This window comes from Sapajus apella, unplaced genomic scaffold (assembly GCF_009761245.1).
Source record: "Sapajus apella isolate SASKATOON/1434 unplaced genomic scaffold, GSC_monkey_1.0 scaffold99, whole genome shotgun sequence".
NCBI lineage: Eukaryota > Metazoa > Chordata > Mammalia > Primates > Cebidae > Sapajus > Sapajus apella.
Window position 1 is genome coordinate 191,221 of NW_022437039.1, and position 24,017 is coordinate 215,237.

Below are 24,017 nucleotides of genomic sequence, written 5' to 3' on the forward strand. Positions count from 1 at the left end.
GCCTCCCGGGTTCAAGCAATTCTCCTGCCTCAGCCTCCCGAGTAGCTGGGACTACAGGTGCACGCCACCGCGCCCAGCTAGTTTTTTCTGTATTTTTAGTAGAGACGGCGTTTCACCATGTTGGCCAGGATGGTCTCGATCTCTTCACCTCGTGATCCGCCTGCCTCGGCCTCCCAAAGTGCTGGGATTACAGGCTTGAGTCACTGTGCCCGGCCAAGTTCACTCTTAGGGAGAGAGTTCTGTGCCAGTCTTGAGGGTACCCAGAAGACCCCTGACTAGGAGTCCTTAAGTGAATTCAGAGTCCCTCAGGAGACAATAACCTTCAGAAACCCCTTGTGCTAACGTGAATGGTCCCGCCCTCTCCACCCTGCAAAATGCCCCTTTCTACCTGTGAGGATGACTGCAATGCTCTCTTTGAAACTTCAAATAAGACAATCTTTCCATGAAATACATCTTCCCATTTTTTCATTTTGGTGGCCCTGCCTTGCTGGCATTACAAACACATGCTGGGTGAAGCCATCCTCGCAAGCCGGCATTGCAGATCTGGGAGTCACCTCTTGGCCAAGAGCAGGTGCAACCCAGGCTCGGGACTCCAGACCCGGAACCCTCAAAACCGGGAACGCTGTAGGGCTACGGCTGTATGGGGAATGGGATCTGGGAGGGACTTCCTGTTGTCCCTAATCCCAGTCTCCACCCGGCTCCCCCGCCCCATACAGGCTGTGGAGACTCCCTTCCCCGGGGAGGGGGATCCTGCTGCCGCAGGTGCCCTCTCTGCTTCCACCCCGGTGAGAAGGGGGTGTTGGGGAGGGCTCCTGGATCCCGATACCGGCACAGATGATTAGCATGCAGGAGGGGTTGGGGTCAAAGGTGGAAGGCTTCGAGCTGGCAGGAGAGAAGGGGGCCAGGACCAGGTGTAGGAAGGAGAAGGACATTGTCTGCCAAAACCGAGAGCAGGATGGGCATCCCAGGCCTGGGGCAGGTGGTTGCATCTGCAGAGGTGCTGCTGAGAGCAGGCAGGTTGATTTCTGAATCCCAGGTAGGGCTGGGAGTCAGGTTTGGACACAGGGTGCATGTCCCGAGGCTGGGGGACAGCAGGGCCTGGATTCCCCTGACCCTGGTGGGCGGGGTCCCTCCAGCACCTGTTTTGCAGGATCACTGCAGAACTTTCTGCTCCTGATGACAGGAAATATAAATTACAATTTAGCCCCGGCTTTCCCTGAGCCGACTGCAATGAGATGTCAGGCTCTTGCTTCAGCAATAAAGGGGACAGTACAAAATAGCACTCTTTCAAAAACAGCACCCAGAAAACATCACAGAGAGTGGCACCATTGGATAGGGTCTGGGAGACTTTCTTTCCGTTGGGGACCAGGCAGTGCCGGTTCTCATGGGGATTTTCCCGGCTCTTTGGAGGTGTCTAGGAAGCGAGGGCTGGTTTCTATCTGCTCTTCCAGGCTCCTGGCCAGAAGCTGGAGGGGGCTTGGCCAAGAAGAGGGAGCAGTAACTCAGCTGTTCTTTCTAGTTCTGAAATAGAAAATGTCTGCAGACGGTGGAGGCATCCAGACCACCCAGGACAAGGAGACAGCCCTGGAGGTATGGATGGGGCTGGGTGAGGGAGGCGTGCCATGGGAGAGGCTGGTGCGGAGGAGATTTCAAAGGCAGGGAGTCTGGACCCATGGAAGAGTTAGACTCACTGGGGAGGGGGGTCAAAGAGAAGGTGGCATGCTGGGTAGTACCCTCTGTCTGGAATTTACAGGATAACAGTTTTGCTTTCCTGGTGAATTCTGTAGTCAGTAGCCACAGGAGACGGCAGGGGGCTGGGTGGGGGTCCTATTGACGAAGTTTTCTATCTGAGCAGCACTCAGAGCATGCAGGGAAACCTGTTCTCCCTCCCTGTCCGTCTCTATCTGGAACCACAACTTCTCATCTCTCTGGGTCTGAGCTCCCAGTCCTTCTTCCTGCCTGTACCTGCTGCCTGTGTGTGCATGCATGTGTGTTTGAGTGTGAGAGTGTGTGTGTGTGTGTGTGTGTGTGTGTGATTACTATTTGCAGGGGACCTGGGTCTCCGGGCTTGGAGTCGGAGGAGGATGAGTCAGCAACAGGCCAGGGGCCCATCCCCTGGCCTCTGGAACCGGATGTGTCACTGTAACATGCAGATCACATACTTGCTGTTCCCACCTGCCTCGCAGGGTCATTGAGAGGCTCTAAGGAGATACTAGGCATGAGATGCCATCATCTATGGTTTTCACACCATAGAAGCACAAAGAATTGTTAGCATGGTTCAGTTTCCTGTCCACTTCCGTGTGCCCTGAACATCCTGCACCTGGGAGTGGAGCCCCACGGGTTGGCACTCTCTGCTGGCACTGGCTTCTGTCCCATGTGCACAGGAAGGGAAGAATGACCAGCACCAACCTGTGTTTATCCAGGACTTTCCTGAGCCAGCAGCTCCTTCTCCACCATTATCTGTGTGAACCCCATGACTGCTCTGTGCAGGTGAAGAGCAGCTATGTCCCAAAGGCTGCCTGGCTGGGGACGGGTGTCGCCAGGTCTGGCACCCAGGGACACCTGGCCTGAGGTTCTTTCCCTCCAAGACCCAAACAAAGATAGGGCACGGAGGAAGGTGTGAGGCCCCAGCAGAAGGCTGGCCAGTCCCTGTGCTGTAGATGAGGCCCCACCAGTGCCCTGCCTGACTTTCCTGAAGCTTTTGAGCTCTGTGGGGGCTGTTGTCTCCTCCCGAGCTGTGGTGTGTTCGTCTCCCGTGGCTGCTGTCACAAGTTTCCACTCTCTGGGGATCTGAAAACAACCAATTGGCCGGGTGTGGTGGGTCACGCATGTAATCCCAGCACTTTGGGAGGCTGAGGTGGGCAGATCACCTGAGGTCAGGAGTTCGAGACCAGCCTGGCCAACATGGTGAAATCCCGTCTCCACTAAAATACAAAAATTAGCCGGATGTGGTGGCACACGCCTGTAATCCCAGCTACTCAGGAGGCTGGGGCAGAAGAATCGCTTGAACCCGGGAGGCAGAGGTTGCAGTGAGCTGAGCCGAGATCATGCCATTGCGCTCCAGCCTGGGGAACAAGACCGAGACTTGATCTAAAAAAAAAAAAAGAACTAGAATTGACTTCTCACAGTCCTGGATGCCTGAAGTCCAAAATCTAGGGTCTGCAGGGTCACACTCCCTTTGGAAGCTCTAGGCTAGGAGGACCGGCCCTTGCCTCGTCCAGCTCCTGGGGACTCCTAGTGTCCTTGGCATGGCATGGGCATCCCTCCAGTCTGCTTCCTTCTCTGTGTCCTCTCCTATTCTTATAAGGACATAAGTCATTAGATTTTAGGCTCACTCTAAATCCAGGATGATTTCATCTCAAGATCTTTTTTTTTTCTTTTTCTTTTTTTTTTTTGAGATGGAGTTTCGCTCTTGTTACCCAGGCTGGAGTGCAATGGCGCGATCTCGGCTCACCGCAACCTCCGTCTCCTGGGTTCAGGCAATTCTCCTGCCTCAGCCTCCTGAGTAGCTGGGATTACAGGCATGCACCACCATGCCCAGCTAATTTTTTGTATTTTTGGTAGAGACGGGGTTTCACCATGTTGACCAGGATGGTCTCGATCTCTTGACCTCGTGATCCACCCGCCTCGGCCTCCCAAAGTGCTGGGATTACAGGCTTGAGCCACCGCGCCCGGCCTCATCTCAAGATCTTTAACTGACCTCTATAAAGACCCTTTTTCCCCAGTAAGGTCCCATTCTGAGGTTCAGGAAGGACACGGATTCTTAGGGAACATACTCAAGCCAATAAGCTTGGTTTCCTCATACACTAATAAACAGCAGTCGCCGGGCGCGGTGGCTCACGCCTGTAATCCCAGCACTTTGGGAGGCCGAGGCGGGTGGATCACGAGGTCAAGAGATCGAGACCATCCTGGTCAACAAGGTGAAACCCCGTCTCTACTAAAAATACAAAAAATCAGCTGGGCATGGTGGTGCGTGCCTGTAATCCCAGCAACTCAGGAGGCTGAGGCAGGAGAATTGCCTGAACCCAGGAGGCGGAGGTTGCGGTGAGCCGAGATCGTGCCATTGCACTCCAGCCTGGGTAACAAGAGCAAAACTCCGTCTCAAAAAAAAAAAACAAAAAAAAAACAAAAACAAAAAATAATAAAAAAAAAAAACCAGCAGTCTACACTGCTGTCGTCAGTGTGAGGCTGGAGCCTCTTCTTGCTGCCTGTCCTTCCTGGGGTGAGCTGGAGTGGAGGCAGCAAGGCCAGTCCTTCAAGCTTTGTCTTGCATGTGGGTTCAGACCCTGCTGGAACGCCCTGACAGGCAGCTCTGGGTGTCTCTCCCACTCGCCCGGCTCCTGATGGGGCTGTTCCTTCTAGGTTCCAGATCGTGGACATCCTCGTCAGGAAATGCTTTCTGGGCTGGGGGAGGCAGTGCCTCCAGGAGCCACTCAGGAGTCATCACACATTAAGATGGAGCCAGAGGAGCCACACCCCGAGGGGGCATCGCAGGAGGACGGGGCTCAAGGTGCATGGGGCTGGGCACCCCTAAGTCATGGTTCTAAGGAGAAAGCCCTCTTCTTGCCTGGAGGAGGTAGGAGAGGGACGGGGAAGAGAGGCTTTCCCAGGGAGGCAGCTGTGGGGAGGTCAAGGCTCGGCCCAGGTTCAGGTGGGGCTGAGGGTCTCTATGCCGGCAGGGGATGCGCTCTCCCCATGGCTCCCTACCCCCAGCAGCCTCAGAGCCATCCAACCCTGTCCTTGGGTTGGGCTGGGGGTGGAGTTTGAGGCAGCTAGGGTAGCAGCAGGTCCAGCAGGATGAGCTGGTCACCCTGAGGACCACTCTCCTCCCACAGCCCTCCCCTCCCCCCGGATCCCAGTGCTTTCCCGAGAGGGGAGGACCAGAGACCGGCAGATGGCCGCGGCGCTCCTCACTGCCTGGTCCCAGGTGAGTGGCCCTTCCCCAGCCCCTGCATGGTGCTCTGTTCTTCCGGCATCTGCTGGTTCTGTGCAAAGCCAGGACCCCGCTGGCCCCACTTGCAACCAAGCCCGAAGCCTGGGGCTCTTGCTAGTGCTGCTGGAATTGTCCAGGCTCGAGGCCCACAGTTAGACCTAGCCAAAGCTGGAGGAGAAGCAGCAGGAAGTAGAGACACAGGGGCTTTCACTGGAAGCTGTTGGGAGCCGTCTGAGCTGAGGATGGGGGCTGTATGGGCATCTGAGTCTTAACTGTAGTCCCTGAAAATACCATTTGGTCTCTTCTCAACTCCCCAAAAGGCCTCGGGTGACTCACCCACTTCCCCATCAGATGCAAGTGGCCGGCCTCACTCGAGACAGTGGGTTGGGAGTCCGGGGTCTCGCCACACATCTCATGTCATGATGTCCCTCCACCGTGTCCACAGCGTGTCCTGGAGAGTGGATGTTTCACATTGTTTCAGATGCCAGTGACCTTTGAGGATGTGGCCTTGTACCTCTCCCGGGAGGAGTGGGGACGGCTGGACCACACGCAGCAGAACTTCTATAGGGATGTCCTGCAGAAGAGAAATGGGCTGTCGCTGGGTAAGCACTTGCCTGATGGGGGGACTGGGTTGTCAGGGAGGGGTCCTGCTCTGCCGTCTCCTCTCTACTCCCTTTCCTCCCTCTCCCTCCCATCCTTCTCCTTGTCCCTCGAGACAGTACCATTCCATGGAAACTTCTGTAACAAGGGAAATGTTCTGCATGTGCTAGGATGGTAGCCACAAGCCCTGTGTGGCCGCTGAGCACTTGAAATGTGGGTAGAGCCCTCAAGTTTTTAACTTTAATTGGTTTTAATCAGCTCAAATTAGAGTTTAAATAGCCGCATGTAGCTAGCAGCTACTGTACTGGACGCTGACCCAGGAAGTCCGCTTTTCCTCGGTTCATCCGAAGGGCTCACTCCTGTAGCTCCAGCTTCCTTTCCAAGCCCCAACTTCAGAGGCGTCTGAGCAGCAAGCTTGCCTTCGGGGCCTGGGGGCTGCCTTCCCTGGAGGGAAATAACATGAGCTGGACTCCCCAGGCCCTGCAGACCCTGAGGTGTCCCAACTGCTTTGAGGAGCAGGTGCTTGTCTCCGAGGGGCTTTGGTTCCTTTCGTTTCTAGGATGGTAAGTATTTGAGTCACAGAGCTTTTTTTTTTTTTTTTGAGACAGAGCCTTGCTCTGTCACCCAGGCTAGAGTGGAGTGGTGCCATCACAACTCATGCAGCCTCAACTTTCTAGGTTCAAGTGATCCTCCTATGTCAGCCTCCTGAGAAGCCAGCACTACAGGCACCATCATGCCCAGTTAATTTTTTTCTTTTTGGTAGAAATGGGATCTCACTATGTTGCTCAGGTTGGTCTTGAGCTCCTGGACTCAAGCCATCCTCCTGCTTTGACCTCCCATAGTGTTGAGATTACAGGTGTGACCCACTGTGCCCAGCCATCCCAGAACTTTTGACTCCTCAGTTCCAGACTCTAGTTTTCATATGGAAAAATCAGTGTTCAGTCATTCATTAATTCATTCATTTATTAATTCATTCAGTTGATACCCAGGTATTGCACACTTGCTAACCCAGGCAGAATCCAGGACTCAGCAGTTCCAACTGGTGGCATCGTGGTGCCCAGGCCCCGCTGGCTGGCACCAGGGACGGTCACCCCTTTAATTAGCTCAGGCTGCACACCACTGCTCTTATGGTTCCCTGGGGCCTGGACCAGCAAGCCCAAGCAAGCCCTGGGGAATCAGAAGGAACTCAGCACCCATTTCAGCCCCATGGCAGGCCTCACAGACGCCCCAAGCCACCTGGTTGGTCCAACACATTCCTTTCCTCCCACTGGTGGCGGAAGCCAGGGCGTCTCTGCTCTCTTACTGAGTTGGCCAAAACTCCCGGGGCCACTCACCTCCAAGAGTCAACAAATGGGATGACCTCTTAGTCGTTGGCAACCCTGGCCCTCTTTGTTCCAAGTCCTCCCACATGGAGAGCCACTACCCGCCTCCAGCTGTGGGTGTAGGCGTGGGTTACTCGTCCAGTGGGTCATGATGTAGGGTGTTGCCCACTCCTCTCCCTTAAATGTTGTTGCTGGTTCAGGGAAAGAGGAGACAGGCCTACTCAGCTCAGAGGAGAGCAGCTTTGGCAGCCCCCAGCCAGGTGGCGGACCCCTACCCCCAGGGACTTCTTGAAGCTGCTTTATTTTACTCCATGTTTCCAGAGCCTCACCCCCCACTTTGGCCCCATCAGTTTTGGGGGATGATGTCTGCCACTGGGCAGCGCCAGCAGGCCTGTGATAGCATGGCACTTCTTTCTTGGCAGGCTTTCCCTTCAGCAGGCCTTTCTGGGCCCCCCAAGTGCAGGGCAAGGGTGAGGCCTCAGGCTCCAGCCGGCAGACAGGAGAGGAGAAGGAAGATTGGAGAGGCGCGTGCACAGGTGAGAGATGGGAGTGCGCCTTTGTCTAGGTGAGTGGAGTCCAGACATGGGTCTTCTGGCTGTTGTCTGTGGGAGCGGGGCAGGGCCGCCAGACCCCCTCCTCTGTAGAGGGCAGCCCTTGCACTTTCTGGTCTCCCAGAATCCAGCCCCCACCCTCAGTTCTGCCTTCTCTACCCATGGGGGCCCTTAGGGAAGCTTGTCCCTCGCTGGAAACGACTTTCTTTTTCCAGGACCCAACCAGGAGAGACAGGGGGTGCCATGCCCCAAGGGCGTGGCAGCCCTTGGAGATGTGAAGCCCTTCAGAATCAGGGCAGGGAAAGCCCAGGGGGCCGTCCCGCAGTGCGCGCAGGAAGCAGCCTGCGGCCGGAGCTCAGGGCTGGCCAGAGACGCCTGGCAGCCTGCGGATCCAGACAGCACCCCGGGTGCAGCCCCGCCCGACTCCAGTCCCCCGGAGCCCCAGGAGGGCCGTGTCCCAGGGAAGCCCAGCGAGGAGGAGAAGGGCGCCCCGGAGAGCGGCGAGGAGGGCCTGGCCCCTGACGGGGAGGCGGGCAGGAAGAGCTACCGGTGCGAGCAGTGCGGCAAAGGCTTCAGCTGGCACTCGCACCTGGTGACGCACCGGCGCACGCACACGGGCGAGAAACCCTACGCCTGCACGGACTGTGGCAAGCGCTTTGGCCGCAGCTCGCACCTCATCCAGCACCAGATCATCCACACGGGCGAGAAGCCCTACACCTGCCCCGCCTGCCGGAAGAGCTTCAGCCACCACTCCACGCTGATCCAGCACCAGCGCATCCACACCGGCGAGAAGCCCTACGTGTGCGACCGCTGCGCCAAGCGCTTCACCCGCCGCTCGGACCTGGTCACCCACCAGGGAACCCACACGGGCGCCAAGCCGCACAAGTGCCCCATCTGCGGAAAGTGCTTCACGCAGAGCTCGGCGTTGGTCACCCACCAGCGCACCCACACCGGGGTCAAGCCCTACCCGTGCCCCGAGTGCGGCAAGTGCTTCAGCCAGCGCTCCAACCTCATCGCGCACAACCGCACGCACACGGGCGAGAAACCCTACCACTGCCTCGACTGCGGCAAGAGCTTCAGCCACAGCTCGCACCTCACCGCGCACCAGCGCACCCACCGCGGCGTGCGGCCCTACGCCTGCCCGCTGTGTGGCAAGAGCTTCAGCCGGCGCTCCAACTTGCACCGGCACGAGAAGATCCACACCACCGGGCCCAAGGCCCTGGCCATGCTGATGCTGGGGGCGGCAGCGGCGGGGGCTCTGGCCGCGCCCCCACCCGCTCCCACCTAGGAGGCCAGGAGAGGGGGACCGGGGCGCCCAGGGCCACTGGGACAGCCCCACTGGTGTCAAAGCCCCGAGGGAGGAGAGAGGGGCGCAGGAAGGGAGCTGGGGCAGTAAGGGCATGGGGTGGGGCATGGCGACGTGGGAGGGGCGAGGGCGAGAAAGGGCAGGCACTCTGGCTGCGAAATTAAAGGCCTTGGACTTGGAGTTCCTGCCTACAACTCTGTCTCCTGAGGCCTTGGCACTGATCCCCCCCCAGCATGGGGAAGCTCCTGGGGCAATCCCTTGTCCTCAGTGAGGCATCCTCCGATGCCTCATTGGCTTGAGCATCCTCTCCTCCCCAGCCTCCACCCCTGGGTTGGGGTCCCTTTTGTCCAAGGCCCATTCCAGAGTATTGCACACATTGGCAAGCCAAGACTTCAGAGAGGTTTTCAAGGCCAGCCAGCCACTCCTGGACCTGGGGACCTCCTGCCAGGCTGTCTGCTGCTGTGTCACTTGTCCCGAGAGCACTGCTCACTGAACCCGCACTCCCCCTCGACTCTTCTCTTTGGAAGCCAGGAGGAGGCAGAGCTGGTGTGGAAACTCCTGCCTGCCCCATCTCCCACCCAGGCACTGGTGGCTGTGTTCTGTGACTGGTCTTTTCCGTCTGCTCCCACCATGGCCTGCCTGTGGTCCAGTGAGGGCTCCTTACTCACCAGGGGCCACTTTCCTTCTTGGCCCATGCTGCAGCTGCTGCCACCTGCCTCTGCTTTGTCTCACCTCCTTGGCCTCTTGGTATACGTCCTTTATAATTTGCCCTACTCACCTCTGCCTGGCTCTGATTTACTCCTGGTCTTCCCCTGTTTTTTGGCTTTGTTTTTTGTTTTTGTTTTTGAGATGGAGACTCACTCTGTCACCCAGGCTAGAGTGCAGTGTGGCACAATCTTGGCTTACTGCAACCTCCGCCTCCTGGGTCCCAGAGATATTCCTGCCTCAGCCTCCTGGGTAGCTGGGACTACGGGCATGTGCCACCATGCTCGGCTAATTTTTTGTAGAGAAGGGGTTTCACCATGTTGGCCAGGCTGGTATCAAACTCCTGATCTCAGGTGATCCACCTGCCTCAGTCTCCCAAAGTACTGGGATTATGGGCGTGAGCCCCTCGCCTGGCTTCTTCCCCTGGTTTTAACCTCTGCAGCTCCCAACTCCCATTCTCTGCTTTTTCCTCTGGGTGGGGATGAGCTCAGCCTGGCTGTCATCCCATATCTGTGGCCCAGCTCCTGAGATAACTTTCAGCTCTGACACCAACTGATCATGAGGATGTCTGCACCAGGGGGGCCATAGAGACCCCACCTGTCTCTGTGGATTATGAGGCCACCAGGGCGGCCACAGCCCTGGTTGGCTCCCAGCTCCAAACAAAAAGAGTGGCTTGCCTAGGACGATGGACTGAGGAGAGTAATCATAGCTGCCAGTTGTTAAGCAGCTGCTCTTCCAGGCATGGGGCCAAGCACTGTAGACTCAGCGCCCGGCTCTCCACAGCAATGTGAGTGGGTATTGCTAGCCCAGGTTTTTCCTTTCCTTTTTTTTTTGAGACAGAGTCGTTCTGTCACCCAGGCTGGAGTGTAGTGTGTAGTGGCACGATCTCAGCTCACTGCAACCTTTGCCTCCCCACATTCAAGCAATTCTCCTGCCTCAGCCTCCCAAGTAGCTGGGATTACAGGCATGTGCCACCATACCTGGCTATTTTTTTTTTTTTTTTTGTATTTTTAGTAGAGGCAGGGTTTCTCCATGTTGGTCAGGCTAGTCTTGAACTCCCAACCTCAGGTGATGTGCTCGCCTTAGCCTCCCAAAGTGCTGGGATTATAGGCGTGAGCCACCACGCCTGGCCGTTTTGTCTTTTTAAAAATAGAGATGGGGTCTTGCTATGTTGCTCAGGCTGGCCTTGGACTCCTGGGCTCAAGTGATCCACTCACCTCAGCTTCCCAAGTAGCTAGGACTACTGGTGTGCACCACTAAGCCCCATGCAGGGCTATCTAAAAGGAGGAGGACAAAGCTGGGCACAGCGGCTCACACTTGTGAGCCCAGCACTTTGAGAGGCCAAGGCGGGTGGATCATTTAAGGCAAGGAGTATGAGACCAGCCTGGCCAACCATGGTGAAAGTCTCTACTAAAAATACAAAAATTAGCTAGGCATCGTGGCAGGTACCAGTAGTTCCAGCTACTTGGGAGGCTGAGGTAGAATCACTTCAAGCCAGGAAGTGGAGATGGCAGTGAGCTGAGATCTTGCCACTGCACTCAGCCTGGGTGACAGAGTGAGACTCTGTCTCAAAAAAAAAAAAAAAAAGAAAATAGACTTGACCTTCAGGAATGTTAGACCAGGAAGGATTTGATGGTGTTCAGGTGGTCTCTAGAATCTAGGCTAAGGATGCTGGCAGGATTGGTTGAATTAAATGATTATTTATCAGGCCAGAAAAAAAAAAAGCTGTTTCCTCCCTTCAGCTTGTCTTCATGGCTCCAGTCACTCAGACAGAAATAGGATTGCTGTGCTTGGCTCAGGGTGAGGGGTGAAGGGAGACTCATTTGTAACGCAGGGTTGCTCTCAAAGAGTTTTTTTTTTTTTTGAGATGGAGGCTCACTCTATCACCCAGTCTGAAGCACAGTGGCGCAATCTCGGCTCACTGCAACCTCCGTCTTCCGGGTTCAAGTGATTCTCCTGCCTCAGCCTCCCCAGTAGCTGGGACTACAGGTGCATGCCACCATGCCCGGCTAATTTTTTGTATTTTTAGTAGAGATAGGGTTTCACTGTGTTAGCCAAGATGGTCTTGATCTCCTGAGCTTGTGATCTGCCTGCCTCGGCCTCCCATAGTGTTAGGAATACAGGTGTGAGCCACCGCGCCAGGCCAAAGAGCTCATTTTCTTAGCAACAGAGGTAGGAGAGTTGCTAAAATGACCCTGGAAGCTATCATCACTTGGCAAGAGAGCTGAGCAGAGTCCTCACTCACTCAGTGTGTTGCTTGCATTAATTTCAGTTCCTTATGCTGCGTGGTCAGCGTCCCAGGGACCGGGTGTCAGGACTTGAGTGATTCAGAGGTCTGTTGAAGCTGGGTGTGGTGGCTTATACCTGTAATCCTAGTATTTAAGGAGGCTGAGGCAGGAGGATCGTTTGACATCAGGAGTTTGAGACCAGCTTGGGCAATATAGCAAGGTTAATTATTCAATTAAAAAAAAGAGCCAAGCATGGTGGCACATGCCTGCAGTACCAGCTACTTGGGAGGCTGAGGTGGGGAGGCTGAGCCCGAGTAGGTTGTTGAGAAAACCGTTGAGTGATCCAGGGAGTCATTTAAAAACTTCACTTTGGCCTCCAGGGATCCCAGACAGCACACAGTATCCTGTTGAAATGTTTCCCCTTTGGTGGGACAGTACAGGGGCACAGGTTCCAAGGGTCCCTTGGAGGGCGCCTGCAGATTGCCACTTCCTAGGGCTGGGTCCACTTCGCCCTCTAGGGATCCCTCCAGAGTCCCCATTACTCTTGCCCATAGATCTGGCAAGAGTATCTTAAGAGTGGAACTTGGCAGTTGGGAAATATTCGACAATCGCAAGTAAGACACGCGGGAGTACGGGCTGTGCCATGAAAGGGCCTGGAACGCCAGGCTTATGGGTTCTCATAGCTTGGTGGGTGATGGGCGTCACTGGTGGGAGGCTGGAGGGAAGAAGCCACTGAACGGTCTTGGTGTCTCCCAGGGTAGAGGGTGAGCAGGTTCAGCGGTTTCCCTGGCTTCCTTGGGGCTTCTCGGCCACTGGAAAACCCCACCAGATCATCACTGACGCTGTGTCAGGAGCACGGTGAGGGCGGAGGCAGAGAGGCAGGAGGTTTCCATCCTGGCTTCCCACCTGCTTCCCTGATGCCCCAGGTCCCTGTTGCAGGCGCTAACGGATCGGCTGGCGGCTCCGCCCCCCTGAGCCGGGGGCGTCGGCCTCAGCGCAGTCCTTGCCTAGGACAGCAACTCCCAGCTCCCAGGCCCGGTCCGGCGGTGAGGCCGGGAGTCCGCGGGGTCCCAGGGCCCAGCCTTTCGCTCTGCTGCCCCATCACCCGCCAGACTGAGTCCCAAGAGGCCACGCCCCCCGCTCGGCCCTCAGCCAATCAGACAACGGGGCGGGGAGAAAGGCGTCTCTAGCAAAACCAACCAATCATGGCTGACGTTTGTTCCCGGTACGACCCTCCCCCTGCCACGCCCCAAACCGCATGGTTGCCCCGGCAACTGCTTCAGGTTCCAGGGTTTGAAACGTTCCCTCTTACCTTTCGTAGGGCGTTCGTTACCGAAGGAAGCAAAGACCAAAGGGCTGGACTCCGTTTTGCTGCAGACCTCAGTCGTCACAGCCCGCCCCGCTCCGTCCCGCCACTGACTTCCTGGGTCTATCACTGAGATGCCGAGCCTCCGGCAGTCCTAGAGAGGACATGGCTCAGGGCCAGGACCACTTCCGGCTTTGGGCGGCCACTTCCGTCCCCGATGACTGCCCGCCAATTAGCTGCACTGGTTCCTGCGCCAGGGCTGAGTGGCTTCGCAGCACCTGCTGCGGCGCTGGAGCATCTTCCGAGCTCCCAAGCAGTGGCTGACTGTGCTGCCAGCTATCGTGCGGCCACGGCCGGCGGAGAGCGCTGGGGAGCAGAGGAAACGCGCGGGCAGTGCGAGGCCGCTCGCGGCTCTAGGATGCCTGAGGGGCAGAGGGCGGCAAACGTTAGGGCTGGCCGGGCGCGGTGGCTCACGCCTGTAATTCCAGCACTTTGGGAGACCGAGGCGGGTGGATCACGAGGTTGAGTTCGAGACCAACCAAGCTAACATGGTGAAACCCTGTCTCTACTAAGAATACAAAAATTAGCCGGCCGTGGTGGCGCGCGTCTGTAATCCCAGCTACGCGGGAGGCTGAGGCAGGAGAATCGCTTGAACGTGGGAGGCAGAGAGCGCAGTGAGCCGAGTTCGCGCCACCGCACTCCAGGCTGGGCAGCAGAGCAAGACTCTGTCTCGAAAAACAAGACGGCCGGGCGCGGTGGCTCATGCCTGTAATCCTAGCACTTTGGGAGGCCGGGGAGGGTGGATCACCTGAGGTCAGGAGTTTAAGACCAGCCTGGCCATCATGGTGAAACCCCATCTTTAAAAAAAAAAAAAAAAAAAAGACAACAACAAAACAGTACGGGCATTGCTCCATTCCTCACATGTTCATCTTTCTTTTCTTTCTTTCTCCTTTTTTTGGGGGGTAGGGGACAGAGTTTTGCTCTTGTTGCCCAGGCTGGAGTGCAATGGCGCTATCTTGGCTCCCTGCAACCTCCGCCACCCAGGTTCAAGCCCTTCTCCTGCCTCAGCCTCCTGGGTAGCTGGGATTACAGGCATGCGCCAGCACACCCGTCTCATTACTACTGACCTCAGGTGATCCACTCGCCTCGGTCTCCCAAAGTGCTGGGATTACAGGTGTGAGCCATTGTGCCTGGCCAATTTTTATATTTTTAATGGGGTTTCACCAGCCTCAGGTGAGGCTAGTCTTGAACTCCTGACCTCAAGTGATCCACATGCCTCAGTCTCCCAAAGTACTGGGATTACAGGGATGAGCCACCGTGCCCGGCCTCACTGGTTCATTTTTAAATACAAAATGAATGCCTCCTAATTTAGCAAAACAAAGGTCCTTTACTAAATGTTGAGTCCTAAGTGATGAAAATTCCAGACAAGACCCTTGCCCTGATGGGGTTCCAGTGTAGTGGGGTAGACTGACAGACACATACATGGCACACACTTTAAGTAGTGACAGATGCCAGAAAGAAATGAACTAGGTGAAGCAGCAGAGGAGGTTGGAGCTTCATTGTCAGGGAAGCCCCCTCCAAGGAGGGGACATTTAAGCAGTGACTTGAAGGGTGAGAAGGCAACTTACAAGGATCTGGAGTAAAAACCTTTCAAGCAAAGGGAACAGGATAAACATGAGGAGAAGACTGGTGCCCAGAAGCTGAAATGATCCCCTCAAACCCCACTCCCCCGTGTGGAAGGGAGGGGAGCCAGGAGATAAGGCTGGAGAGATGAGACTCGTCAGGGGGCTGTGGCTCGAGGCTTCTCCCCAGTGTCCTGTGAAGGGTGGAGAATGGGATGAAGACAGCCCAGCCTTCCTCATCGCACGCTTCTCTGGCAGCCTGAGATGTGGGGTCAGGTGGGCTTCCTGCCTGGGGTAGAGGCAGCACCCAATGAATGACCTACACCTCAGTAACTTAAGACAGTGATTTTTCTGTTCTCGACTAAGAAAGCCCCAGGCAGTCATGAAGATGAACACAGATCTCACAGAGCAACCACAGAGCTTTTCAAGGAATCAGGTGATCGTGTCATTAATGCCTTTCTCAGATACTTAGTGAAGCCAGTGTCTACTGGTAAAGATAGCTGGGGATAGGGTGGGTACACAGGTCACACATGATAAGGCCACTCAACATTTCCATCTTTCTAAGGAGAAGGAGCCTTTGGGTTTCTTCTTTCCTATCATGCATTTCAGGCATCTCTGTCTTGTTAACTGAAGGCCACCACTGAGTCCAAATTTCACCCAACCAATGGAGTAAACTGCTAAAAAGCCACCAACAGCCACACGCTAACATTAAATTTGAAGTCTACTAAATGCACCTATATTTTCTCTTTTTTTTTTTTTTTGGACGCAGAGTCTTGTTCTGTCACCCAGGCTGAAGTGCAGTGGCATGATCACAGCTCACTGCAGCATTGACCTCTCAGGCTCAAGTGATCATCCCCCTCATCCTTCTGAGTAGCTAGGACTGTAGGTGCCCATCACCACACCCTGATAATTTTTGTATTTTATGTTTCAGCTATGTTGCCCAAACTGATAATAAACTTCTGGGCTCAAGCGATGATCCCCCTGCCTTGGTCTCCCAAAGTGCTGGGACTACAGGTGTGAGCCACTGTTCCCGGCCTCATCTCATCTCTTATATTCTGTCCACTTTGGTATGCTGTCCCTAGATTCTACTCTTGGATCTGTCCCTCAGGTTTCTGCTAGTATATATTAGCAAAGTCTGAATAATTTAAGTGTATAAGCTATTTCCTCCTGGGTCATAATGTGTATCTTTCCTCTCTCTCTGTTTTAGAGATGGAGTCTTGCTTCCAGCTCACCTAGGCTCGAAGTGCAGTGGCGCCATCTCGACTTACTGAAACCTCTACCTCCCAGGTTCAAGTGACTCAGCCTCTCGAGTAACTGGGATTACAGTCACCTGCACCTGGCCAGGATCACCTTCTTTACCAATCAATACAGTAACTTTCACATGACAGATTTGTTGGGACTGTAAATTTAGCTGTCATTATTATTCAGTAATTCTACAGTTAAGTTTTGTGTTTGATTCTCAGTGATATTATTGTGGCTATAAGAAATAAGAGCTGTGCCGGGCAGGGTGGCTCACACCTGTCATCCCAGCACTTTGGGAGCGTGGGTAACCCCCCATGTAGGCACCGAGGACGGAAAGTGAAACAGAATCCCGGCACAATTAGTGCCTGAATATCTGAGTTTATAGTGTTACTACTCAGTTATTTCCTTTTATGTAATCCTTTATATATAATCATATATTAGTTTATAGGACGAGTGCCTGAAGAATATCTTACCACTCAGTTATTTCCATATATATATATAATTATATCTTAGTTCATAGTCGGGGGAATGCCTAGAGTAGACACAGTAGAGAGAATGAATTAAGGAATATGCAGCTTATAGTTGGAGGAATGTCTGGAGCAGACACAGTGCAGAGCATGATTTAAAGGGAAAACAGTTATACCAGGACAAGAATCCATGGTCCAGGCGGCAGCGTTCAGTATCGTAAAGATACCCGCTCTATGGCAGGCTTGGGGCAAGAGCCACTCCTCCTGATAAAGGAGCTCTAGGACCTTGCTCCAGTTCTTGTGAAATGCTGTCCTCAGACCGGCAATCCACCTTGGTGACTGTGAACTTTATCAGCTCATGTTACTGTGCTGGCTCAAAAGCGTCCTCCTATAGAACTCATTGAAAGCTGCCAGCAGGTGGCGGTAAACCCTGTCAGCTCTTTCACTGCTGTGTGACTCAGAGCAACCTTCTATAGATAGCCTTACAAGTAGCATGCCCATAGATAATATATATTGCGCACTGCACCCTCTTCACTGCGCACAGCTCACCTCCATGCCCCTGTGACCTAATGGGGGTGAACCCCTCACTGTGCATGGCCCACCTCCATGCCTCGGTGACCTAATGTGGGTGGACCCCTTGTTTACTGCTCACAACCCTATCACTATCCTAAAGATGACTTCACTCATTACCCTGCCTCCTAACCTATACCCAATAAATACAGACGCTTCTGGACATTTGGGGCCTCGCCTGTCTCTGCTTATAAGTGGGGTGGTCCCACTGAGCCCAGCTGTGCTTTCTTTGTACTTCTGTGTCCTGTTTCTTTATTTCTTGAATCCTGCACCTCAGCACAGCGATAGGGGACACCCCACAACCCTGTAGGGCTGTCACCCTACAGGGAGGCTGAGGCAGGTGGATCATGAGGTCAGGAGATTGAAACCATCCTGGCTAACATGGTGAAACCCCATCTCTATTAAAATAAAAAAAATTAGCCGGGCATGGTGGCACGCACCTGTAGTCCCAGCTACTTGGGGGGCTGGGGCAGGAGAATCGCTTGAACCCCGAGGGTGGAGGTTGCAGTGAGCCAAGATTTCGCCACTGTACTCCAGCCTGGGTGACAGAGCAAGAAAAAGAAGAGCTGCTTCTAAGCTAGCACAGAAGTTCTCAGGTTCTCTGACCATGACTTGAACTGAACTAAGCGACTTGGGCTTGTCATTTTCTCACTGTAAATGCTCAAGCGCACTAAAAATAATGTATCCCATGCTATTATACATCTGTGGCACATAATGGTCAAGTGCGGCAGCTACTTGTTCCCACCAGGTACATGCTTTCATTGGCACTTCATAATCAACTGCAGGTGGCTGCTTGCCTGTACTCTCACTGCACGCCGTGGATAACAAGCATCCTGTGATGGTTAATTTTATGTGTAAACTTGACTGGGCCAAGGCATGCCCAGACAGCTGGTTAAACATTATTTCTGAGTGTGTCTGTGAGGGTTTCTCAAGAAGAGATTAACGTTTGAATTGGCCAAGTGAGTAAAGCAGACAGCCCTCAACATGGGTGGGCATCATCCATCCAGTATGGAATTAAATGGAACATCAAGGCAAAGGAAGGCTGAATTCTGTCTGTTCCTGAGTACTTGAGACCTGGGTCCTGGGAAACTGATCTCCTGGTCTTGTGCTCCTGATTCTGAGGCCTTCAGTCTTGAATTGGACTCTACACCATTAGCTCTTTGGCATTCAGGCCTTAAAACTACAATACTGTTAGGAGGCCAAGGCAGGTGGATAGCTTGAGCCCAGGAGTTTGAGACCAGCCTAGGCACTACAGAGAGATGCTGTCTCTATAGGAAAAAAAAAAAAAAAGAAAAGAAAAGACAGAAAAAGTTAGCTGGGTGTGGTGGTGTGCACCTGTAGTCCCAGTTGCTCAGGAGGCTGAGGTAGGAAGATTGCTTGATCTGGGGAAGGCGAGGCTGCAGTGAACTGTGATTTTGTTTCACTGCAGCCCCGCCTGGGCAACAGAGGGAGACCCTGTCTGAAAAAAATGCTACAGCACTGGCCTTCTTGGGTCTCCAGCTTGCAGATAGCATATTGTGGGGCTTCTCAACTGCAATAATCATGTGAGCCAATACCTTAGTATATATAGATAAAGCCATATATATATACATATATATATATCTTTTTTTTTTTTTTTGAGACGGAGTTTCGCTCTTGTTACCCAGGCTGGAGTGCAATGGCGCGATCTCAGCTCACCACAACCTCCGCCTCCTGGGTTCAGGCAATTTTCCTGCCTCAGCCTCCTGAGTAGCTGGGATTACAGGCACGTGCCACCACGCCCAGCTAATTTTTTGTATTTTTACTAGAGACGGCGTTTCACCATGTTGACCAGGACGGTCTCAATCTCTTGACCTCGTGATCCACCCGCCTCGGCCTCCCAAAGTGCTGGGATTACAGGCGTGAGCCACCACGCCCAGCAAGCCAGATATATCTATCTTTATGTAGATATATTAGCCGGGCACGTAGTGGCACGTGACTGTAATTCCAATTAGGAGGCTGAGGCAGAATAGGTGTGTGTACACACACACACATACAGCTCTCTCTTGGCCAGGCATGGTGGCTCATGCCAGTAAACCCAGCACTTTGGGAGGCCGACGTGGGCGGATCACCTGAGGCCAGGAGTACAAGACCATCCTGGCTAACATGGTGAAAACCCATTTCTACTAAAAATTATCTGGGTATGGTGGTGCGTGCCTGTAATCCCAGCTACTTGAGAGGATGAGGCAGGAGAACCGCTTGAACCCAGGAGGCAAAGGTTGCAGTCAGCTGAGATCACACCATTGCACTCCAATTTGGGCAACAAGAGTAAAACTTTGTCTCAAAAAAAGAAAAAGTAGCTCTCTACTTCGCATACTTGTGCAGTCTCTCTCTCTCTCTACACACACACACACACACACACACACACCCCAACCATCAAGCAGCCACATGCAGTTGATTAAAGACTCACTTGAGCATTTACAGTGAGTTTTTCTGTTTCTGGAGAACCTTTATAACACATATCCTATTTCTTATTGTCAAGGAGCTCAGTCTGCACTTAAGCCCAGACTCAAATTAGTCCCTTCTTTGTGCATCTATCTCTTGAGACCACTTCTTATACTAATTTTGTATCAAGCAGGGTCCAATCAGGAGAGGGGAAGCACACAATAATTTGAACTGGGAAAGTTTAATACATAGAATTAAGCTAGCAGCTGGGCGAGGTGGCTCATATCTGTAATCCCAGCACTTTGGGAGGCCAAGACAGGCAAATCACCTGAGTTCGGGAGTTCAAGACCAGCCTGACCAACATGGAGAAACCCTGTCACTACTAAAAATACAAAATTAATCAGGCATGGTGGTACATGCTTGTAATCCCAGCTACTTGGGAGGCCGAGGCAGAAAAATCGCTTGAACCTGGGAGGCGGAGGTTGCAGTGAGCTGAGATCATACTACTGCACTCCAGCCTGGGTAACGAGCAAAACTCCATCTCAAAAAAAAAAAAAAAGAATTAAGCTATAAAGGGCTTGGCATTGCTGGGCCCAGGGCTCATGCCTGTAATCACAGCACTTTGGGAGGCCAAGGTGGCCAGATCACATGAGGTCAGGAGTTCGAGACCAGCCTGACCAACATGGTGAAACCCCGTCTCTACCAAAAATACAAAATTAGTCAGGCATAGTGGTGCATGCCTGTAATCTCAGTTACTCAGGAGGCTTAGGCAGGAGACTCACTTGAATCCAGGAGACAGAGGTTGCAGTGAGCCAAGATTGAGCTATTGCATTCCAGCCTGGGCAAGAGAGCAAAACTCCATTTCAAAAAAAAAAAAGAGAGGCGGGGCACGGTGGCTCACGCCTGTAATCCTAGCACTTTGGGAGGCCGAGGTGGGTGGATCACCTGAGGTCAGGAGTTCAAGACCAGCCTGGCCATTACGGTGAAACCCCATCTTGAAAACAGAAAAAAGAAAAAAAAAAAGGAGAAAAAGAGAAAAAAAAAAAGAAAGAGCTTGGCATTTTCAAGGGTTTGGCTGGTAAGAAGTAAAGAGGATTCTATTTAGTCATAGCAGATAGCAGCAACCATACATTCTGGCCTGAGTTTGAACACTCAGGCAAGAGGTTTCTCTGGCCCTGGGCTTATATCCAGACCTTGAAGAAGGCACATCTGCAGTTCACGGCATGGCAGAGAAGTGGCTGTGGTACCACATGGGCAGAACTTGCTGGAAATCCATCCTCAATGGTGGAAAAAGCTGCTCACAGGGAGGTGTCTCATGAGATGCTCTGCTACAGAACTACCTGAAGAGGGTGGCGGAGAAAGCTGCTAGCAGGCAGGCACTGGAGGTTGTGCAGGTTGTGGGCACCTGCTGTCACAGGAGCTGCCCATGCTGCGGGAGCTGGGTGCTGGCAAAGCCCGGGGTGCTGCGGAAGCCAGACTGGGAAGAAGTCACCCATCAGGCCGGAGCCTGGAGAGAACACACCGGAAGCCGGAAGCAGAAAGGGAAACTCCATTCTCCGGCAATGTCTCTCCAGCGCCCTCTACTGACAAAGCTTAAAATCATGCCAGCTGGTAAAGGAAAAACTAAAGGGCCAGAAGCATTTCACTGAGCAGGCAATGCAGGATAAATATGGAGCTGGGACGTAATAAATAACTAGCACAGGTTTATATTATTATTCATCTGTAGCAGCCTGCCAAAGGTTCCGTATAACATCCTTGCAGCAGGTACTGACACTTCAAGCACTATAGGGTCCAGCCCTACAGGGTTCTGTGAGCCGCCCCCGCCTGGGGCGGAGACAAGAAATTGTAGAAATGAAAGACACAAGACACAGAGACAGAGAAAAGAGAGTTTGGGCCCAGGGGTCCACTGTTACCCAAATCGCCGCGGAGACCAGCAGTGGCCCCGAATGCCGGGATGCTCTCACTTTTATTGAATTGCAAATCTGGGGGCAGGGTAGGTAGGGCGCGTTCTTAGAGGTCAGAGACTGGGGACAGGGTAGACAGGGCGTGGCAGTGATAGGGTTAAGTACATCACCTGTCATTCAGGTAGGCGCTCAGGAATTTCTGGCACCTGAAGTGAGATAAGGAGCATAATGCATCAGCACTTTTTCCATACTTATCAATAAAGAACTAAAACATTATGATTTATATTACTATTACTGATTATCTCTTCTAAGAAAAAAGGAGCCAGGTGCAGAAGCAGAACATGAGAGTACACAGGGAACGTGACCACCGAAGCACAGCACCACATAGAGACAATTAAGCCCCCAGATGTCTGCGGGTGTACCTGACAGCCGTCAGGCCTACTGCAAGAGCTTGGAGAAGTGGAGTTTTCTCCTAACTTTCCCAGGAAGGAGATGTCTCCTTCCCTAGCTGACTAAACACTGGGGCTTTCCCAGCCCTGGCGCTGCCACACAGCTGGGGCGCCCTCCAGCAGCCCTTATGCGGGTGTCACAGAGGGCTTACAGCATCTTGCCTTAATGTCATTCATTTCACAATGTCACCCCAGGTTCACACTTCCAAGCTGAGAGGCATTAGTCAAAGAATTAAGATCACCTATGAATAACTAAGATCACATATGAATAACTAATAACGACTCTGGTTATATTTCTAGTTACTTCCTTCTTTGCTATTTATTTGGAAATAGGCTGAGGCCTTTTGCTCCTGCCTCGGTGCTATGGGATCTCCCCTCTACAAGGCACCACTGAACCTGCCAGATAACGGCCCACGTTGCAGAGCAGCCAATCAAAACTGGAGCATATTTAGATCATTTGGCAAATAGGACACTCAAGCAGTCCTATAGGGAGGTCTATGTGGGGAAGAACTGAGGTCTCCTGCCAAGAGCCATGTGAGTGATCCGCCTTCCAAGTGGGTCCTCCAGTGCCAGAGGACTAGGGCCTTTGTTGGTGTGGTGTCTGCAGTATCATGGGATCTCGAGCCAGAATTACCTAGCTTAGCAGCTCGCACTTTTTCTTTTCTTCTTCTTGTTTTGTTGTTGTTGTTTGTTTGTTTATTTTTTTGAGACAGAGTCTTGCTCTATAACCCAGGCTGAAGTGCAGAGGCACGATCTTAGCTCACTACAACCTCTGCCTCCCAGGTTCAAATGATTCTTCTGCTTCAGCCTCCTGAGTAGCTGGGATTACAGGTATGCACCACTACACCCAGCTAATTTTTTTATTTTTAGTAGAGATGAGGTTTCACCAGTTTGCCCATGGAGGTCAAACTCCTGACCTCAAGTGATCTGCCCACCTTGGTCTACCAAAGTGCTGGGATTTCACTGCACCCATCCTGTTTTATTTTTTTAGATGGAGTCTCACTCTGTCACCCAAGGCTGAGTGCAGTGGCATGATCTCAGGTCACTACAACCTCTGCCTCCCAGGTTCAAGGGATTCTCCTGTCTCAGCCTCCCGAGTAGCTGGGATTACAGGCACCCACCACCATGATCGACTAATTTTTGTATTTTTAGTAGAGACGGGTTTTCAACAGGTTGGCCAGGCTGGTCTTGAACTCCTGACCTCAGGTGATCTGACTGCCTCAGCCTCCCAAACTGCTGGGATTACAGGCAGGAGCTACTGCACCTGGCCTCCATGTTGCTTCTAACTTCCTAGCTGCCCTTGTTCATTTCTGGGTGTAGGGTGACTAATTTTGGAAGGAATTTAGTTGATAGTTACAGCCTTTTCCCAAAACAAACCTCCTTCTTGCCTGGAGACCAGACTGCCTTTGTAAGACTAACAAATTAGCCACAAGATTAGAAATCGTGGTTTCGGAGTCATGCAGCCAGAGGCTGTAAGATTCCAAACCGCTCCAATTGCTCCTAGGGATAACATCACTCTCTTAACATCTAAGATTAGTGGTGGAGATATTTTTCAAGCCCTGCACTCTGATGCACCAGCAGGCACTACCCAGACCAGTAATCTGGCTCAACCAGTTCTGCAATCCCACCCAGGAAGGTGAGACAGCAAGAAGAACCCACTGGACCACCTGTGATTTCATCTCAGGCCCAAACGATCAGCACTCCTCACTCCTTGGCCCCATAGCTGCCAAATTATCCTTTAAAAACCACAGTCATTGACTTTTCAGGGGGATTGATCTGAGTAATAAAACTCTGGTCTTCCATTCAGCCAGTTTTGTGTGAATTAAACCATTTCTCTATTGCAGTTCTCCAGTATTGATTAACTGGCTCCATCTGGGCAGCCGGCAAGGAACTTGAGGCAGCGGACAGTGTTGGAGCCTGCATTTTTCAAACTGTGGCCCTCATGGGGCTATAACAGTCCATTTTGCAGCTTTAGGGACTATGAAGGATACAGCCAGTTGGGCAAATCTCAAGCACCAGCTAAAAGCAGAGCAGCCACTGCTATCTCCTATACATTGGGCTTTCTCTTATGATTCCTGGACAAGGAAATTCTGTTGCTTCAAAGTATTGAGGTAAACCACGTCCCTGAAACTCTTGCCAGCACAGCTAAAGAGGCAGAATGAGGCCAATGAGGCTGTACTGAAGAGGTAGGTAAGTCCGGGGCCATGTTGGTAGCACCAAAAATGTGGCAGCCGGCTGGGCACGGTGGCTCACGCCTGTAATCCAAGCACTTTGGAGGCCAAGGGGGACAGATCACCTGAGGTCGGGAGTTCAAGACCAGCCTGACCAACATGGTGAAACCCTGTCTTTAAAAAATAAAATAGATCGGGCGCGGTGGCTCACGCTTGTAATCCCAGCACTTTGGGAGGC

At 52.9% G+C, this 24,017-nt stretch overlaps 1 protein-coding gene and 1 long non-coding RNA gene across 4 annotated transcripts; one reads left to right on the top strand and one right to left on the bottom strand.

The window, feature by feature from the left end:
• The first annotated feature begins 219 nt into the window (after positions 1-219).
• On the top strand, positions 220-8,906 carry ZNF205 (zinc finger protein 205). Of its 2 annotated transcripts, none has more exons than XM_032257901.1 (7): positions 220-785; positions 1,452-1,590; positions 4,363-4,510; positions 4,836-4,927; positions 5,415-5,535; positions 7,278-7,391; positions 7,622-8,906. In XM_032257901.1, exons 2-7 carry the CDS (start codon positions 1,534-1,536, stop codon positions 8,692-8,694), a joined length of 1,605 nt encoding a protein of 534 aa, XP_032113792.1. In that variant the 5' UTR covers positions 220-785; positions 1,452-1,533; the 3' UTR covers positions 8,695-8,906. The 2 variants fall into 2 exon arrangements, with proteins under 2 accessions (XP_032113792.1, XP_032113791.1); XM_032257900.1 differs by having other exon boundaries at positions 4,363-4,576; positions 7,622-8,890.
• LOC116536234 lies at positions 5,752-21,067 on the bottom strand. Of its 2 annotated transcripts, XR_004262543.1 has the most exons (3): positions 20,449-21,067; positions 12,958-13,373; positions 5,752-5,977 (listed from the first exon to the last, which is right to left on the bottom strand). It is a non-coding gene; the product is annotated as an uncharacterized LOC116536234 (long non-coding RNA). The 2 variants fall into 2 exon arrangements; XR_004262542.1 differs by lacking the exon at positions 20,449-21,067 and having other exon boundaries at positions 12,958-13,420.
• Positions 21,068-24,017: the final 2,950 nt, after the last annotated feature.

What these genes read in the sequence shown, in the direction of transcription:
- ZNF205 (XM_032257900.1), top strand. Translation starts at nt 1,534, where the DNA reads ATGTCTGCAGACGGTGGAGGCATCCAGACCACCCAGGACAAGGAGACA. An exon ending in CCTCTTCTTGCCTGGAGGAG is followed by an intron (nt 4,577 to 4,835) that starts GTAGGAGAGGGA and finishes CTCCTCCCACAG; the next exon opens with CCCTCCCCTCCCCCCGGATC. An exon ending in TTGGAGAGGCGCGTGCACAG is followed by an intron (nt 7,392 to 7,621) that starts GTGAGAGATGGG and finishes TTCTTTTTCCAG; the next exon opens with GACCCAACCAGGAGAGACAG.